The 19,364-nt window shown below is 46.9% G+C and overlaps 1 protein-coding gene across 2 annotated transcripts in view; it reads left to right on the forward strand.

The window, feature by feature from the left end:
* The window catches only part of LOC119978379 (mitogen-activated protein kinase 12-like), an 80,508-nt gene that overhangs the window by 21,584 nt on the left and 39,560 nt on the right, over positions 1-19,364 (forward strand). For both annotated transcript variants that reach the window (XM_038819973.1, XM_038819974.1), the window contains exons 3-5: positions 424-482; positions 2,764-2,869; positions 4,344-4,373. In XM_038819973.1, the coding sequence (XP_038675901.1) occupies positions 424-482; positions 2,764-2,869; positions 4,344-4,373 (195 nt within the window). The remainder of the gene's footprint in view (positions 1-423; positions 483-2,763; positions 2,870-4,343; positions 4,374-19,364) is intronic.

Consider the following 19,364-nt stretch of genomic DNA (forward strand, 5'->3'; position numbering starts at 1 on the left):
CAATGGATTGTGATCAGTGTATATAACTGTTTTAGATGAATTGCTGGTAATATAAATTTAAAAATGTTGCAAAGCCAGCACCAAGCCCAAAGTCTCCTTCTTAATCATTGAATACCTTTTCTGGTGCTTATTTAATTTCTTTGAAAAATAAACCAATAGGCCGCTCTAGTCCTTTGTCATCTTCTTGTAAGAGCACCGCATATAAAGGTCAGGAATTTGAAAGGTTTTCTCAGATGACTTTACAGTTAGAAAAACAAACTTTTGTGTGCACATTAATAACTTTCCTGAGGTTGTGGTCAAGTTTTGGAAACAGAAAAATAACTGCAATCATAACACAGAATTTATTTAGTTTTCACAGGAGTTGACCAAAAGTGTTTACTGCAAGATAGAGCATGCTTAAATATTGTAACAATTCATTTCCAGGTTATTGGCCTCATTGATGTCTTCACACCAGCTCTTACACTGGATGGATTTGATGATTTGTAAGTGTTCTGAACATACGTTTTGTAAACAACTTAGTGGTCAAAACTGCATTGCTATTGTCAAAAATAAATACTCAAATCAGTAACAGAGAACAATGATAGGCACAGCATTACTTGCACTGCCAAAATCAAATATGAAATTAAACATCAGTAGGCTTTAAGCTGTGATTTAAGTCTAACAAATATCTAGCTCCATATTGAGAGTTGTAGAATTGTACACCAAAAAAGGCCCATTAGTCCATCATGTCCACATTGGCCATCAAGCACCTATCTATTCTAATCACATTTTCCAACACTTGGTCGATAGCCTTGTATGCTATGGTGTTTCAAGTGCTCCTCTATATTTTTTTTAATTTAGAGTACCCAATTAATTTTTTTCCAATTAAGGGGCAATTTAGCATGGCCAATCCATGTACCCTGCACTTCTTTGGATTGTGGATGGGGCGACCCACGCAGACACGGGGAGAATGTGCAAACTCCACACAGACAGTGACCCTGGGCCGGGATTGAATCCGGATCCTCAGTGCCGTGAGGCAGCAGTGCTAACCACTGCGCCACCGTGCCGTCCCTCGAGTGCTCATCTAAATGTTTCTTAAATGCTATGAGGACTCATGCCCTACCACGCTTTCAGGCAGTGAGTTACAGATTCCCGTCACCCTGTGGGTGAAAAAGCTTTTCCACATACCCCCACCTTACATTAAATATATACCCCCCTGGTTATTGACCCCTCTACTAAGGGTAAAAGTTTCTTACTATCTATCCTATCTATGTCTCTCATAAATTTGTACACCTCAACTAGGTTCCCCCCTCAGCTTTATTGGCTCAAAGGAAAACAGCCCCATCCTAACAAACTTCTCTTCATAGCTGAAATGTTCCAGGCCAGGAAACATCCAGGTGAATGTTCTCTGCACTCTTTCGAGTGCAATGACATCCTTCCTATAGTGTGTTGACTGGAACTGTACTAACCACTCTAGCTGTGGCCTAACAAATGTTTTATACAGTTCAGTCATATCCTCTCTGCTCTTATATTCTATGCCTTGACTAATAAAGGCAAATATTCCATTTGCCTTCTTAACCACTTTATCTACCTGTTCTATTGTCTTCAGGGATCTTTGGACATGCATCCCAAGGACCATCTCGTCCTCTGCTCTTCCTAGAGTCCTGCTATTCATTCCCTTGCCTTGTCAGTCGTCCCAAAATGCGCCACCTCACACTTTTCAGGATTAAAGTCCACTTATCACCGTTCTGCCCATCTGACCGGCTCGTCTATGTCGTCCTGTAACCTAAGGCTTTCATCCTTCCTAATTATCACACCACCAATTTTGTGTCATCTGCAAGCTTACTGATAATATCCCCCCACACACACATTCACAAATAGCTCACTTTTGCCATCAGTCCTTGTTCACCTCGATTTCCAGGCAAGTATTTTCTCTTTGTCTGTCTTCTCCAAGCGTCTTCAGTGGCCTATCCGGAACAAAATGTGCCATGAGGCAATGCAAAGCCACTGACTGGCATGCCCACAACCCCATAAACCATAATGAAGGTAAATTGAAAAACTTGTCTCCGAATAACCGCGAAACCTCAATGGCCAACAATTAGTATATCTTTAAGGAAAATGAGAGGGAGGTACGGGGCCCATTGTCTTCCAGTTGGTGTCACAGTTGCAGTTGCTTCCCTGCAGTCCTCAAAATGTCACCTTTGAACCTGTACTTGATCATTATAGTGTCTGGAAATGGAGGACCCAACTCCCCCTGTCCCAAGTAATGGTATAGCTTGCATTAAGCATAATACATAGAACATAGAGTGCAGAAGGAAGCCATTCGGCCCATCGAGTTTGCACCAACCCACTTAAGCCCTCACTTCCACCCTATCCCCGCAACCCAATAACCCCTCCTAACCTTTTTGGTCACTAAGGGCAATGTAGCATGGCCAATCCACCTAACCTGCACGTCTTTGGACTGTGGGAGGAAACCGGAGCACCCGGAGGAAACCCATGCAGACACGGGAGAACGTGCAGACTCCACACAGACAGTGACCCAGCGGGGAATCGAACCTGGGACTCTGGCACTGTGAAGCCACAGTGCTAATCACTTGTGCTACCGTGCTGCCCCTGATCACTTGAATAAAGGTTAGGTACATGTAATTATTTTAAAATAATTGGATTGATCTGAGCACATGCAACCCAATATTTACTTGGAATACTTTGACTCAATTTGTGTAGCTAATAATTATTTTATGTAAAAACTAAATGCCTGCTTATCTTTAATGACTTTAATTTTAGCTACCTGGTTATGCCATTTATGGATGCTGATTTGAATAAGGTCATGGGAAGGCTGTCAGAAGACAGAATTCAATATCTTTTATATCAGATATTAAGAGGCATTAAGGTAAGAAATAAAAAAGTTGATAACTTAGACATTTTTGGAAACATTATTTAGAATCATTATGACAACAAGTTTGGAAGTTACATAAATGCATTAACTAAAAGTAAAGTAAATGTTGAACTCCATTGGATATTTTTAGTGTGTTTAAGTATGGAACAGCAGGAATGTGTAGCTTGAATGAGGTAAATTGGCCTTTTGTGCATCTTCTGAATGGCAAAAGATATTAAAGTGACACTGAGTCAGTGGGTCAGTCCTTGGCTAAATACTGGAAAACAATTTACAGCATAATGGTATCAGAGCGGCAGATGCTGTTTTTGAGCATTGATTTCCAGTGAGATCTAAACCTGCAATGAGGAAAAATGTGAAGTCTATCATTTAATCGCTGAGCCATTTCTAGTCATTAAAACAGCGGGAACAAAAATTGCCCACAAAAATAGGACTTTGCTGTTTGTATGTACAGGGAGAGACTATGTGAAAGAGAGGAAAGTAAATAATGCCCAGAAAAAAAACACATGGAGGCCTTCATCACAAGTGGTATCACCTTTAATAATTCCCCAAGTTTAATTTTAGGATATCAATAAAAAATATTTTCAATGTTTTTCCAATGAAGGGACAATTTAGCATGGCCAATCAACCTACCTTGCACATCTTTGGGTTGTGGGGGTGAGACCCATGCAGGCACGGGGAGAATGTGCAAACTCCACACAGACAGTGACCCGGGGTCGGGTCAGAAACTGGGCCCTCAGCATTGTGAGGCAGCAGTGCTAGCCACTGTGCCGTTCTAGGAAAATAATAGTAATCAGAAAACATAATTAAGGGACATGTCTCCCAATTTTAACACAAGTTTCTGAGAACCCAGGAGGAGGACATATGGAATTTGTACAAGGGTGCCATGGGCAAGTCAGTTGTGTGGACCAATAATCATGGTTCAGGTAGTGACCATTAATTCTATTTGAATTTCCATTTACAGATTCGATGTTGAGTGAATAAATGGTGCCTGTTTTGTTCTTCCCTCTTTATTTAAAGAAAAAGGCCCATGTGATATCCATTCCTGATAAAGGGGAGAGCCCGGCAGTCAGTGCGAGGATTCTTGTCCATTTTTAAGGAGAGAACAAAAAGATAATATCAACACAGATGCAGCCATACTTAACTTTTTTTTCTCCTGACCAACTGTAGGAATTAGGAGCCAAATTGGGGTTCTGAAACTGCCGTGTGTTACGGTAAAACACTGCATATTTTTATATCGTTGTACCACACCATGTGCATGCTCTTTGGATTTCTTTCCATTCCACCTATTTTTATACCAGGTGCCCGATTTTAAGTCAATAAGTGAATGGGTTTTAAGTGAGTTAACATTGGACTTATTTTCATTTTTCCTTTCTCATTGATGACTTTCCTGATAATAAAACAAGAACGTTTAATTAAATAAACTAGTTGCAAAAATATTTATGATGAATACTATCCATTTTTTTTTCAGTATATTCATTCAACTGGAATTATCCACCGGGTAAGCTGATTTTAAATATCAATGTTATTAAGAAGAAAATAGAGAGAAGCTGTACCGTCCGGGAGAGTATTTCACTTGTCAGTATTTTATGTTAGAAGGTGTAGATTTGTAGAATATGAACATTTGTCTGGTTTGTCAGCATCCATTTTAATTGAGTGGGGGGATGGGGATGCGATGTGCAGAATGATTCACATTAAGAAATTAATATAACAAATGTGTTAAAAAAATAATGCCTCCAAATTGTAAGACATAATTAATATTGATCATTTGGCTGTACTTATTGGTCATGTGCCTCTACTTAGCCTGTTGTAACTTCCCGTACCAGCCTCCCCGAACAGGCGCCGGAATGTGGCGACTAGGGGCTTTTTGCAGTAACTTCATTGAAGCCTACTCGTGACAATAAGCGATTTTCATTTTTTTTTCACTTACTCTTCCATTCATTCTCAAGCCTTGCAGACAAAGCACATGTAGCTTCATTCTGTCCCAAATGTGTGTGATTTCACTGGAATTAGGAATCTGAGGGGCTTTTAAAATATTGCTTCTAAATATCCTTGCTTATGTCACTGGCCATAATCTTTCAGTCTTCCCTAAGCTCAAGGAAGGTGCCAAAGGATTGAGAGAATTGCAAACATTATGCTCTTGTTCGAAAAAGGTTGTATAAAGATAAGCCAGCAATTACAGATGAATTGGTTTAACTTTGGTGGCGGGGAATCTTCTAGAAACAATTATTTAGAATAGAATTAATAGTAACATGGAAAAAGTTGGGTCGATTAGCAAGAGCCAGCATGGATTTCCTGCAGGAAGAGATGATGAGAGGATTGATGAGGGTAATGTTGTTGATGTAGTTTATGTGGGCTTCCAAAAGGCATTTGATAGAGTGCTGCAAAATTATAGCTCGTGGAATAAAAGGGATAGTTACAAAGTGGGTTCAAATTTGGCTGAGTGATAGGTAACAGAAAGTAGTAGTTAAGAAATATTTTTTGGGCTGAAGGACATTTTGTAGTAGGGTTCACCAAGGGTCGGTATTGGGACCCTCGCTCTTCCTGATATATATTAATGATCTAGATCTTGGTGTGCAGGGGACAATTTCAACGTTTGTGGATTATGCAAAACTTGGAAGTATTTTAACTGTGAGGAGAACAGTGTTGAACTTCAAAGGACATGGACAGTTGATGGGGTGAGCAGGTAGGTGGCAGATAAAGTTCAATGTGGAGAAGTGTGAGGTGATGCGTTTTGGCTGGAAGAACATAGAGAGACAATAGGCAGAATTCTTCATCTTTTAGTCGAAGTGTAACAGCAGTCGGTTCCAGTGGCATTGTTCCAGCTGTCCAGACTAGCGCGGACCCATTTCCAGACTTGGAGCCGCATTAATTATGCATTAGTGAATATCTTTCCAAATCACCCCGAATCCCTCCCCACTCCCCCCGCCCCCAGACAGCTGACAGGTTCAAAGATTCGAGCGCCACATGTAAACATCAGTCCGACATACTTGTATCACAGTCTCCAGCCCACCCGTCTTCACAAAATTCTTCAGCTTATCTGGAACCCAGAGGCAAAAGGCTTTCCACCTCGAAGATGTCTGCACCCTGATTCAATCACTATGCCTTCAAGGCCCTGATTTGAAGAGTCTGGGTGCAGAGTCATGCCCTCTACCCAAGCGGTGGGTCCAGGAAGCACACCAACCTCACCCTTCTGGCCTGAGAGGTCATTGCCAACTGAAGATCTCATCCTATCCACTAGGTTAAGTCCACTCTCGGGTCCTTCCATTATCAAACTCTCAGCATGGCATTGTGTATTGAAACAACGACTTTCCTCACAGATCTCACACATCCATTAGCAGGGGTCACATATCAACAGTCATTCTCTCACAGACACTTTCACATTATCACCATCCCATCTGTCATGTTGCTCACACACATCCCCTGGCCCTTCTGGGGAGGGCTCACTTTTTTTCATAGCCATCTTGTGAAAGGTACAGCAAACTGTGATCATGTGGGAAACCTTCTCCCGTGCAGACAGCCACCTGAGCGGTCCAGGCATCTGAATCACATCTTCAGAAGTCCTATGGTCTGCTCCGTGTGGGAGCATGAGGAGCTGCGAGTAGCATTGTACCTCTCCTCAGCATAAGTCTGAGGGCAATGTACTGGAGTCATCAGCCACTGTTTAAGTGGGGAGCTCTTATCCCCCAGCAGTCATCCTTCAGACATTCTGACCTCTCGAAAATCCCAGGCACCTGTGGAGGTCGGAGTCATGTGGGGATGTCGGAGTCATGGTAGCATGCACACAAGTTCAGGATGTGCTTGCGATGGTTACACACAAATATCACATTGATGGAATGGTAGCCTTTTTCTAAACATTAGGCGGCACCGTCAGGGACACTGTACAGCCACATAGGTACAGCCGATGGAATCCTAAACTCTTGGGAAGACTGAGATGGCTGAGACGCCGATTAATCTTTCAGACTGGCTATCTTTGTCCAGAACAAACCTGACATAGTGATGGGCCTTCCTGTAAAGGGCACTGGTCATCTCCTTTATGCAGCGATCTGATGCGGTCTGAGAGATGCTGCATAGGTACCCTGTTGATCCCTGGATGGACCCAGAGGCAAATAAATTGTGTTGCTGTCATCCCCTTCAAGGCCATTGGCAGGGGGAATCCTCCAACCTCTTGTGGCATCAGGTCTTCATGATAAATGTGGCATATTGATGTATGAGGTCTCTCCTTTCTAAGCGATCTGGATTATGACCACTTGTAGCCTTGTAGCCTAGTGGAATGGTCCTTCCATACTGCCTCATACCCCTCCTAGAAAGAATTGATCATACTTTTGTTTTTACACAATGCCATTGTTCCAGGATGACCAAGATGGTAGTGCTTCTCCTTTACTACAGGATGAAGTTTGACCCTCCCTCCCTCACCATCCACATGCCTCTGATTTACCTGGAGCCTCCTGTTATTCTCCATCCTTCCCCACTAAAACGGGATCCTGTATTGTTGTGGTGGACATTCCCACCCCCTCCTCCCGAGTCCATCACCTGCGAGGCATCCATGTCCCCCATGGACCTCTACCCACCCATCTGGAGTCTGTTTGCATCCCCTTCCAGTAAACAATGTAGTATTCCTTTAACCCTTTTGTCAGCATTTCATGCAGCCTTGTCGGTATCCAGCTCCCCTCCCGTTGGTCTTCCCTCTGCCTTCCATTGTTCATCATCCTCATTCACTTCCTTGCCTCCCGACTACCATTATGTCCCTCACTCTCCACCCCCAATCCCAACCCACCCTTGCACAGCCCTGCTTCTACATTTCCCCCACCCCTTCCCCCACCATCGTCAGCCCCATCCTCGCCTTGCATCACACCCCTGTTCGAAGTTCAATCCATGGAGGCTGCACGGGTCCCGCAGAACAGCACTGTCCAGACAGACAATGGTGTGGTTACCAGGAGCTGAAGACTGCTGCACTCCCCAACCCTGGGGACTGTACTGATCAAGTTGGTTAAACAGGAGGGTCCATAAGCACAGTGCTGTCCATCAAGACCAGCTCGGTATGGAGCTGCAGGGCACCAACCGGCCTTCCCCGGCACATCAGGAATGGTGCAGCACTATGGCAGATAGGCTTTGTACGTTGTACTCCCCTCGAAGCCTCGAGTGAGCTGAGCTCAGCCTTGTACACACCATTCTTTCTCAAACAGGTTTGAGGCTAACATGATTTCCTGCTGACATTACACAAGATTAGAGGGCATGAGGAGATTCAGGCGAGCAGCTGTTCTCATGAGATATGAATGAATACAAATGGCGTTCATGCCACCAGGCAGCGGGATAACCAACTTGCCATTAACCAGCAATTGGGAAAATTTCAAAATATTTTTACGCTGGCATGTTTCCAATTTTTCAGCTCCCGTTGGATTCTCCGCTCCCGCCTGCCACCAAACCTGTCCTGAGCGGGATGGGAGAATTCCGGCCAATATAAGATAAGGGGTACAATTCTAAAGAGTGTGTAGGAGCAGAGTGGAGAAACCCTGATGTATAAATGCATAAATCATCAACGGTGGCAGGATAGATGGAGAGAGCAGTTAATAGAGCATACAGTATCCTGGGCTTTATTAACAGTGCCATAGAGTGCAGTAGCAAGGAGGTTATTCTGAATTATATTGAAAATATTGAAAATCGCTTATTGTCACGAGTAGGCTTCAATGAAGTTACTGTGAAAAGCCCCTAGTCGCCACATTCCGGCGCCTGTCCGGGGAGGCTGGTACGGGAATCGAACCGTGCTGCTGGCCTGCTTGGTCTGCTTTAAAAGCCAGCGATTTAGCTGAGTGAGCTAAACCTTATATAAGACAATAGTTAGATCTCAGCTAGACTACTGTGTACAGTTCTGGTTGCCACACTACAGGAAGGATGTGGACGCATTGGAGGGAGTGCAGAAAAGGTTTACAAGAATGATACCAGGGATGAGAAACTTCAGTTATGATGAGAGATTGGAGAAGCTGGGACGCTTCTCCCCGGGGAAGAGAAGACAAGATTTGATCGAGGTATTCAAAACCAAGAGGGGTCTGGACAGAGTAGATGTGGAGAAACTGTCCCTCTTGTCAAAGTATCAAGAACCAGGCGGCACAGATTAAATGTGATTTGCACAAGAGGCAAATGCGATGTGAGTAGTTCGGGTCTGGAATGCTCTGCCTGGAACTGTGGTGGAGGCAGGTTCAATCAAGGTATTCAAGAGGGCATCAGATGGTTATTTGAATCGAGAAAAGGCAGGTGGAAGGCACTAAGTCATAATGCTCATTGAAGAGCTGCCGCCGAATAGCGCCTCCTGTACCATAACAATCCTTTGATTCTAATAATGGGAGTCGACTTATATGCAAAGTGTAAAATATGTCAAGCCAAGCAGCAAAATGAACTAAGCCTTAGGAAGCACAGAAAAATGGTACGCTGCTTAGTTGGAAGATGGAAAAGCTGAACTTTTCTCTTTTTGGGGAATATGTTCAATGTTTTGTTAAATCTAACTTGTTCTCGTACCTTGCGATAGACATTTGTGGCAAAATAATAAAATAAATTACTTTCCGCCCATGTAAAGGAAACGAGACATGTACTGAACATATATTTAAATTCAGTGGCGAAATTCAAACTTTTCTCTCACTTCATTATAATCTACTGATACAAAAACAACACAGGCGACCGTTGAGAATTAGAGTTAATGCTTCAAGTCCAATATGACTCATTGGATTTGAAACGTTAACTCTCTCTCTTTCCACAGATGCTGCCTGACCGGTTGTGGTTTTCCGGAATTTCCTGCTGTTACAGATTTCCAGCATCAACAGTATTTCGCTTTTTTATAGGAGACCATCCATCTTTATTTGACTGATTGATGCACCTGTAACTCCATAAAAAATTTGTTCCTGCTTTCAGTTTAATTAAAATCATGCACGCTCACTTAGCATAGAATCTATTCATTTCAAATCTAGTCGCTGTTGGCCCGTTTCCCTATTGCCAATGTTTCTTTTATTTTGATCACATTGTGTTTTCTGCAAAGTGCCTTAAATGAAACTTTCCCAGTTTTAGTTTGTCCAAACTGTCCTTACTTTTTTTTTCAACTCAGATTCTTTTTAGATCTGCACACAACGTAAATCTCCTTTAAGGCACTTTTACTGTCCACAAGTGTCCCTGCTTCGGGTATCAGTGAATAACAAGATTTCCATAAATCTATTACAGGTTAGGGCAATCCCAGAGTCGAGATGATAAAATGTACACATGCAACTGATGGAGTTTGTCCACTGACTAGCTTTACAGCCACAAGAACAAAGTACACGGTGGCATGTTCTTTGGGCAGCACGGTAGCACAGTGGTTAGCACAATTGCTTCACAGCTCCAGGGTCCCAGGTTCAATTCCCGGCTTGGTTCACTGTCTGTACGGAGTCTGCACGTTCTCCCCGTGTGTGCGTGCGTTTCCTCCGGGTGCTCTGGTTTCCTCCCACAGTCCAAAGATGTGCAGGTTAGGTGGACTGGCCATGCTAAATTGCCCTTAGTGTCCAAAATTGCCCTTAGTGTTGGGTGGGGTTACTGGGTTATGGGGATAGGGTGGAGGTGTGGGGTTGGGTAGGATGCTCTTTCCAAGAGCCGGTGCAGTCGATGGGCTGAATGGCCTCCTTCAGCACTGTAAATTCTATGAATAGTGCAAAAAGAGAATATACAATAACAATTAAATAGCCATTACCCCACGTGCCCCTGTCTTCCCACACCATCCCAATAAAGCACTCAACCCCACCCCCCACGGATTGCTGCTGTTGCTGACATTTTAATTTTCCCCGAGAAAGTCGACAAACGGCTGCCACCTCCGAGAGATCCCGAGCATAGACCCTCTTGAGGCAAACTTTATTTTCTCGAGGCTGAGAAACCCAGCCATGTCGCTACCCAAGTCTCTACACTCGGGGGCTTCGAGTCCCTCCACATTAATAAAATCCGTCTCTGGGCTACTAGGGAGGCAAAGGCCAAGACGTCGGCCTCTTTCGGCCCCTGAACTCCCGGGTCTTCTGACAGTCCAAAGATCGCTATCTCTGGACTCGGCACCACCCGTGTGTTAAGCTCCTTGGACATTGCCCTCGCGAACCCTTGCCAGAACACTCTAAGCTCCGGGCATGCCCAAAATATGTGGACATGGTTTGCCCATGTCCACAAGGGCTGCCCTTGCACCTTATACAACTGTCTTCTACCCCAAAAAACTTGCTCATTCTCGCTGCCGTCATGTGTGCCCGGTGGACCACCTTAAATTGAATTAGACTGAGCCTGGCACATGATGAGGAGGAACTAACCCTGCGCAGGACCTCTGCCCACAGACCCGCTTCCAACTCCTCACCTAGCTCCTCCTCCCACTTGCCCTTGAGCTCCTCCACTGGGGTTTCATCCACCTCCTGTAGTTCCTGGTAGATATCCGACACCTTCCCCTCCCCCACCCAGGTGCCGGAGATCACCCTCTCCTGTATCCTCAGTGGCGGCAGCATTGGAAAGGCCACTACCTGTTTTTTCAGGAAGGCTCGTACTTGCAGATATTTTAAGGTGTTTCCTGGCGGCAGATTAAATTTGTCCTCTAGCGCCTTCAAACTGAGAAAGCTTCCGTCTAGGAACAGATCTCCCATCCTTCTGATGCCTGCCCTCTGCCAGCTCTGGAACCCACCATCCATCCTACCCGGGACAAACCTGTGGTTGTTGCATATCGGGGTCCAGACCGATGCTCCCTCCACCCTCTTGTATCTCCTCCACTGTCCCCAGATCCGCAGTGTCGCCACCACCACCGGACTTGTGGAGTAACGGGTCGGCGAGAACGGCAAAGGAGTACCTTTACGTGACGCCACCTCCAGCTGTTCCCAACCCCCCCCCCCCCAAGCCCATTCCTAATCATAGCTATATTGGCCGCCCAGTAGGAGTTGCAAAGATTTGGCAGCGCCAACCCCCCCCCCCCCGACTGCGCTCCAACAGCGATCCCCTTACTCACGGGGTCTTATTCGCCCACACAAAGCCTGTAATGATCCTACTCACCCGCTTAACAAAGGCCTCGGGGATGAAGATGGGGAGGCATTGAAAGACAAACAAAAATCTGGGAGGACAGTCATTTTTACGGTCTACACTCTCCTTGCCAGTGACAGCGGGAGCATGTCCCACCTTTTAAAGTCCCCTTCCATTTGCTCCACCAACTGGGTCAGGTTGAGCCTGTGCAGGGCATCCCATTTCCTGGCCACCTGTATACCCAGGTAACGAAAACTTTTCTCTACCATCCTGAGCGGCAGCTCTTTCAGTCTCTCCTCCTGTCCCTTGGCCTGGATCACAAACAACTCGCTCTTTCCCATGTTCAGTTTGTACCCTGAAAATCTGCTTTCTCTGCGTCCATCACTGTTACCACCTCCACCTCCCCCCCCTCTGAGGGCATCATAATGATATTCAAAAGTCTCCTGACATTGGTGTTGAGTTGTCTGCCTTTAACAAACCCAGTCTGGTCTTCCTCTATCACCCCTGGGATGCAATCCTTAATTCTTGTGGCCAGAATCTTAGCTAGCAATTTGGATCCACGTTTAAAAGCGAAATCGGCCTGTATGACCCGCAATGTTCCGGGTCCTTCCCTCGTTTAGGAATGAGTGAGATCAAAGCCTGTGACATTGTTGGGAGGAGGGTTCCTTTCTCTCTAGCCTCATTCAAGGTCCTCATAAGGAGTGGCTCAATATTTCCGAAAATTTCTTATAAAATTCTACCTGGTAACTGTCCGGCCCCAGGGCTTTACCCGATTGCATGCCCTCTATACCCTTGACAAGCTCCTCCAATTCAATCGGGCCCCCAGCCCCTCCACCAGGTCGTTTTCCACCTTTGGTAACCTCAACTGGTCCAAACATTTCCTCATCCCTTCCTCTCTCGTCGGGGGCTCCGACTTGTATAGTTTACTATAGAATTCCTTAAAGACTCCGTTCACCCCCCCCCCCGGATCCAAGACCATGTTACCTTCCTCATTCTTTACTCCCCCTGATTTCCCTGGCCGCCTCCCTCTTTCGCAGTTGGTGTGCCAGCATTCTACTCGCTTTCTCCCCATACTCATAGACTGTCTCCCTTGCCTTCCTCAGCTGTGCTACCACTTTCCCTGTGGTCGGCAGTTCAAACTCCGCCTGCAGACTCCGCCGCTCCCTAAGTAGCCTCGCCTCGGGGGCCTCCGCGTATCTCCTGTCCACTCGGAGTATCTCCTCCACCAGTCTCTCCCTCTCCGCTCTTTCTCTCTTTTCCCTACGGGATCGAATTGAGATGAGTTCCCCTCTGACAACTGCCTTCAGAGCCTCCCAGACCGTGGCCGCTGCTACCTCACCTGTATCGTTTGTTTCCAGGTAATCCTGGATGTTCCTGCTAATCCGCCCACAAACCTCTTTGTCTGCCATCAGCCCCATATCCAGTCTCCAGAGTGGGAACTGCCCTCTCTCCTCACTAAGTCCGAGACTGTGATTGCTGAGTATTCTGTCCCCACCACCTTTGGGATTAACGCTCTGCTCAAGACAAAGACGTCTATGCGGGAATAAACCTTATGAATGTGGGAGAAAAAAGAGAACTCCTTCGCTCTCAGCCGCGCAAACCTCCAGGGATCCAACCTCCCCCCCCCCCATCTGCTCCATAAAACCCTTTAGTTCCTTAGCCACTGCTGGTTGCTTCCCTGTCCTGGACTTCGACCGGTCCAGCTCGGGGTCGATGACTGTGTTAAAGTCTCCCCCCCATGATCAGGTGGTGTGACTCTAAGTCCGGGATTTTGCCTAGCATGCATCTCATAAATTCCACATCATCCCAATTCGGAACGTAGACATTCACAAACACCACCCGGACCCCCTCCCACTTTCCACTCACCATTATATACCAGCCCCCCTTATCTGCCACAATTCTGCCAGCCTCGAATGCCACACCCTTAAGGATCAGAATTGCTACACCCCTGGTCTTCGAATCCAGCCCTGAATGGAACACCTGACCTACCCATCTCTTTCTCAATCTCGTATGATCTGCGAGCTTTAAATGTGTCTCCTGAATCATTGCTACGTCTGCCTTTAACCGCTTTAGATGCGCGAACACGCGCGCTCTTTTGACCGGCCCATGCAAACCCCTCACATTCCACGTGATCAGCCTGGACGAGGGCTAACACTGCCCCCCCCTCCCGCCGACTAGCCATCTTGGCCAACCTCGAGCGCCCCCACAGGGATCCGCCGCCCCCGACCCTCAGTTGGTACCCCGAAATTGATACCTCCTCTGTCAGCAAAGCAGCACCCCCCCTCCCCTGCCCAACAGCCCCACGATCCAAAACCCCCCCGCCAAGCACCAGCTGGGCACTTGCTCACCCCCCACTACGCTCCCGAGAGTCAGCTGACCCATGTTGACCCTGGCAGCTCCCGCCCCTGGGGCCGATCAGACTGTCACCTCATTGTCCGGGCCCTTCTCCCCACGTGAATAAACCAATTAAACTACCTCTCCAGCCCCAGTGAGTAAATAGTAATACGAAACAAAAAATAAACAGAAGACATGAACATTACCCCATGAGGAGACACTTGTTGAACCAGGGCTCCAACTTCCTGAACATTTGCACTAAGTACAGGCCCCCCCCCCCCCCCTCTGTATCTCAACATTTGCCGAAAACACTGCACCCTCCAGCCACCACCACAGCCCTTACACGCACCCAACATTGCATACAATCTTATATTAGAAACTGTACCATGTTACCCAGCCCCACCACCACATTCCACCAAAGCTTAACTGTCCTTTAATTCAAGTCCAGCTTTTCTTGTTTGACGAATGACCACGCCTCGTCCGGCGTCTCAAAATAGTGATGCCGTTCCTTGTACGTGACCCATAGCCTCGCTGGGTGTAGCATTCCAAATTTCACGCCCTTGCTGAAGAGGGTCGCCTTCACCCGGTTGAATCCAGCACGCCTCTTGGACAGCTCCACGCCCAGGTCCTGGTAGATGCGTATCAGCTGTTCTCCCACCTGCTGCTCCGTTCTTTTTTTGCCCACCGCAAGACAAGTTCCTTGTCCGAGAAGCGATGAAATCTCACCACCATGGCCCTCGGCGGTTCATTTGCCTTGGGCTTCCTTGCGAGGGCTCTGTGCGCTCCGTCCATCTCCAGGGGTCGAGGGAATACCCCCGTCCCTGTCCAGCTTCTTGGACACAAATGCTCCCGCATCCGACCCCTCCACACCTTCGGGGAGGCCCACGATTCTCAAGTTCTGTCTCCTGGACCTGTTTTCTAGGTCCTCCAGCCTCTCCTGCCACTTCTTGTGCAGGTCATCCTGCGCTTCCACGTTAAGAGCCAATACAACCAACTCGTCCTCATGGTCGGATAGCTTTTTCTCCATCTCCTTAATCGCTTTCCCTTGTGTTGCCTGAGTTGCGATCATTTGGTCTATTGATGCCATCATCGGGGCCAGCATGTCCTTTTTAAGATCAGCAAAGCAGCCCCTAAGGAACTCCTGTTGCTCCTGTGCCCACTGCGCCCATGCACCCTGGTCTATACCGGCCGCCATGCCGTGCCTCGGCGCCCGCTCCGCACGCTTCTGTCTGCTGGGACTTAAGCGTTTCACCCGGCCACTCCTGGTCCAGCAATCCATACAGCAGAGAGGGAATCCTTTTGGCAGTGTTCGCTTCGCCAATCTGCCCCAAAAAGTCCGTGGAAACTCCTGAAAAAGGTCCGAGAGTCAGTTCCAGGCGGGAGCGGCCGAATGCGCGACCTACTCCTCCATGGCTGCCACCGGAAGTCTCGTCACCGCTTCTTCAATGGCCTTGGCGAGACCTTTTCACAGTTAGAACATAGAACATACAGTGCAGAAGGAGGCCATTCGGCCCATCGAGTCTGCACCGACCCACTTAAGCCCTCACTTCCACCCTATCCCCATAACCCAATAACCCCTCCTAGCCCCTTTTGGTCAGTAAGGGCAATTTATGATGGCCAATCCACCTAACCAGTACGTCTTTGGACTGTGGGAGGAAACCGGAGCACCCGGAGGAAACCCACGCAGACACGTGCAGCCTCCACACAGACAGTGACCCAGCAGGGAATCGAACCTGGGACCCTGGGGCTATGAAGCCACAGTGCTATCCACTTGTGCTACCGTGCTGCCCAATTGTTCCCTCTGCTGCTAGAATTCGGCTTTAATAAAAGCCATCAAGTCAGCTTGAAGCCTTTAAGCTCGCCCTTCCCCCGCCTGCATGCTGGAAGAGGCTTTTGTCTTTACTGCATCTCCAGCCAAATCTTTCACTGTTTCTGCCGTGTCTGGTAACCAAGAGATATACCATTCCTGGGGAAAAGTACTCCTCCAACATTCATGTACATCTTCTCATCAAAATTCCACCCCGTATTGATTAAAAAAGAGCTCTTTTCTGTAACTTTGGGCAGGTGCTGCCTTGTGTGTGACCACTTACTCCATGGTCCACACCGAAAGCCCTTTTTCTTGATTATATTCAACTGTACCGCTCAATTTCATTTGGTTAGTGGGAAAAATGGGGTGGGAAGCTCGCTGACAAATTCCTTTTTGTATTCGTTCATGGAATATTGTCATGGCAGGCTGAACCAGCATTTATTGCCCATTCCAAATTGCCCTTGAGGGGGGGAGTTGAGAGTCAACCATGTTGCTGTAGATCTGGAGTCAAATGTAGGCAGATTTCCTTCCCTGAAGGGCTTTAGTGAGACAGATAGGTTTTTACGACAATCGATACATGGTCATCATTTGACTCTTAAATCCATATTTTTATTGAATTCAAATTTCATCGAGAGGTGTCACGGTGGCTCTCATGGCACCAAGGACCCAGGTTCGATCCCGGCCCTGGGTCATTGTCCATGTGAAGTTTGCACATTCTTCCCATGTTTGCGTTGGTCTTACCCCCATAACCGAAAGACCTGCAGGGTAGATGGATTGGCCACGCTAAATTGCCCCTTAATTGGAAAGAAAAGATTTGTGTACTCAAAATAAAAAAATTTCACCATCTGCAGTGGCGGGATTTGAACCTAGGTACCCTAGAGCATTACACTGGGTCTCTGGTTTATTAGTCTAGTGACAATACCACTAAGCCATCACCTTCCCATATATCCAGCCTTTGAGACATTCTTTCTACCCTCCTCTTCCAATTAGGAATCTTGGCCAGCTACTCTTCAGCTATCCGACCAAATTTCAATTCCTGTGAGGAAAGAGGCTTAAGAAACCAGTCAATGTTTTTGCCTCACATTCTGAAATACTGCAACCTGTCACTGAAACAGAAGAGGGGGTGTGGTCCTGAGTGCGCAGTAGCTGTAAGATTACTAAAGAGAATAGAAGAGGTTCAGGCCATCTCTTGCTCTCCCATGCAATCTTTCAGAATAATTTTTACATATTTATAGGGCCTGTGCCATCTTTAACTTGTCTCCTTTAAGGGCTACAACAATGGCTCTACTATTACACCACCAGATTTTCCAGGTGCTCCCCCCAAAGGGCTAGTTTGTTGTTTTGTAACAGCTTCAGAGTGGTATATTCACCGGGAGCAACAGGGTAAACCCAGCTCCTTAGACCAGTATACTTTGGTTACGTGGTTTACTGCTGGCTGTGAAGCATGTTCATTTTCTAAGGTAACATGCCATGAGTGACAATTAACTCTTTCATTGTTCCTGGGCAGCAAATAAGAATTCCATTAGGTCTGAGCACACTTCAGAAGATTCAGCAAGTTTAATCATTAATAGAGTTGCTTTTAAAAGTAAGGATGTACAGGAAGAACTTAATCTGTTCAGATACAGCAGTCCGATTCCTTAGACACCAAGTGATTCAAAGACACTGGCCCGGGATTCTCTGAAAATGGGGCTATGTCCCCATACCCGGCGGATAACGGGCGCCAATCACCACAGACCTTTTTCAAAAAGTCCGGAGTGATTCTCCGTCTTCAAGAGGGATAGCAGGGCCTCGGCGTGCGCCCCGCAGCTCCTGCTGCCGATATGGGGCCCTGCACTTCCAGCTGTGGGTCCGCGCATGCGCGCGGCCGCCGTTTCTGCGCCAGCCCCTGCGCAACATGGCGGAGCCACACAGCAGGCCGGCGTGGAAGAAGATAGGCCTCCCCGGATCGCACGCGTCTGCCGATCGGTAGCCCCCGATCACGGGCCTGGCCATCATGGAGGCCCCCCCGGATTCTGATCCCCCCCCCATCATGATGGCCACCACGGCCGTGAGTCCGAGCTCCCGCTGAGTGAAACCATACGGGTACCACGCCGGCTGAACTTGACAGGAACTTGGCCGGTTGAAGAATCACCGCGGGGGGCCTCTTTCAAGTGTCCCCGACTGGCACCGCATCGACAGCGTGCATGCGACTGGCGCCAATTCTCCAGTCGCCGGAAGAATCGCGTCCCGTCATCGGATCCGATCACGGGCCTGAGACCCCATTCTCCGCCCCCGCGCCGAGAACGATTTCGGCGCAGAGGCTCAGAGAATCCCGGCCACTGTTTTTTGTTATTCCATTTAGTATAAAGACCCAGATACGGCGGCAAATTAGCATAGTGGTTAGCACTGTCGCTTCACAGCGCTAGGGTCCCAGGTTCGATTCCTGGCTTGGGTCACTGTCTGTGTGAAGTCTGCACATTCTCCCTGTGTCTGCGTGGGTTGTCTCCGGGTGCTCTGGTTCCTCCCACAAGTCCTGAAAGACGTGTTGTTAGGTAATTTAGACATTCTGAATTCTCCCTCAGTGTACCCGAACAGGCGCCGGAATGTGGCGACTAGGGGATTTTCACATTAACTTCATTGCAGTGTTAATGTAAACCTACTTGTGACAATAATAAAGATTATTATCAGGTATAGCACATGGAGTAAAATCAGACAGGCCGTATCGAAAAATCATAAGATTCATTACAGGTATACCGTCATCCCTGCCGTGAGCCTACTCAGGTGGAAATTGTCCATAACTGCTCACCGATTGGTACTGATTTATTCTACTTCATTTCAGCAATGTGACACAATCCTAATCTCTGGAAATCACGCTTAATACATCACTGTGATGTTACTTATTCCCCCATTCTGTTTACTCAGGCATTCCTGTGATATCTGCAAAGCTTTTACAATATTCAAGTCTTGTGTTGCCCCTTGCCAATTCTCAATGCACCCAGACCTTTCCTTGCGCCAGACTAAGCAATCCCGGCACTTTATTTCCTGGTTGCAGCCACCTGCACAAGAATTGTGTGTTTAAAAAATCACCAGCACATTTCTGCCTAGGGCGTTTTATTTTCAGAAAAATGTATTTGCTTTCTGTATCTTCAAATTATCTACCCAGCCTAAGGAAACGGATTTTAGCCTCCATCAATTCACTGGCTTGTGTAAACTCTGGTAAATATGATTTAAGTTGATTGAAAATAAAATCATATATTTTCCAGTTTTACTGTGAAATTTTAAGAAATTATTCACCACTTTTCAGACTTTGCCCAATTCTTTCCATACAGTTTCTCTGACTGTAATGAGTTCATGGAGAGCGAATATTTGAAACAATTG

Source organism: Scyliorhinus canicula, chromosome 15, assembly GCF_902713615.1.
Source record: "Scyliorhinus canicula chromosome 15, sScyCan1.1, whole genome shotgun sequence".
Taxonomy (NCBI): domain Eukaryota; kingdom Metazoa; phylum Chordata; class Chondrichthyes; order Carcharhiniformes; family Scyliorhinidae; genus Scyliorhinus; species Scyliorhinus canicula.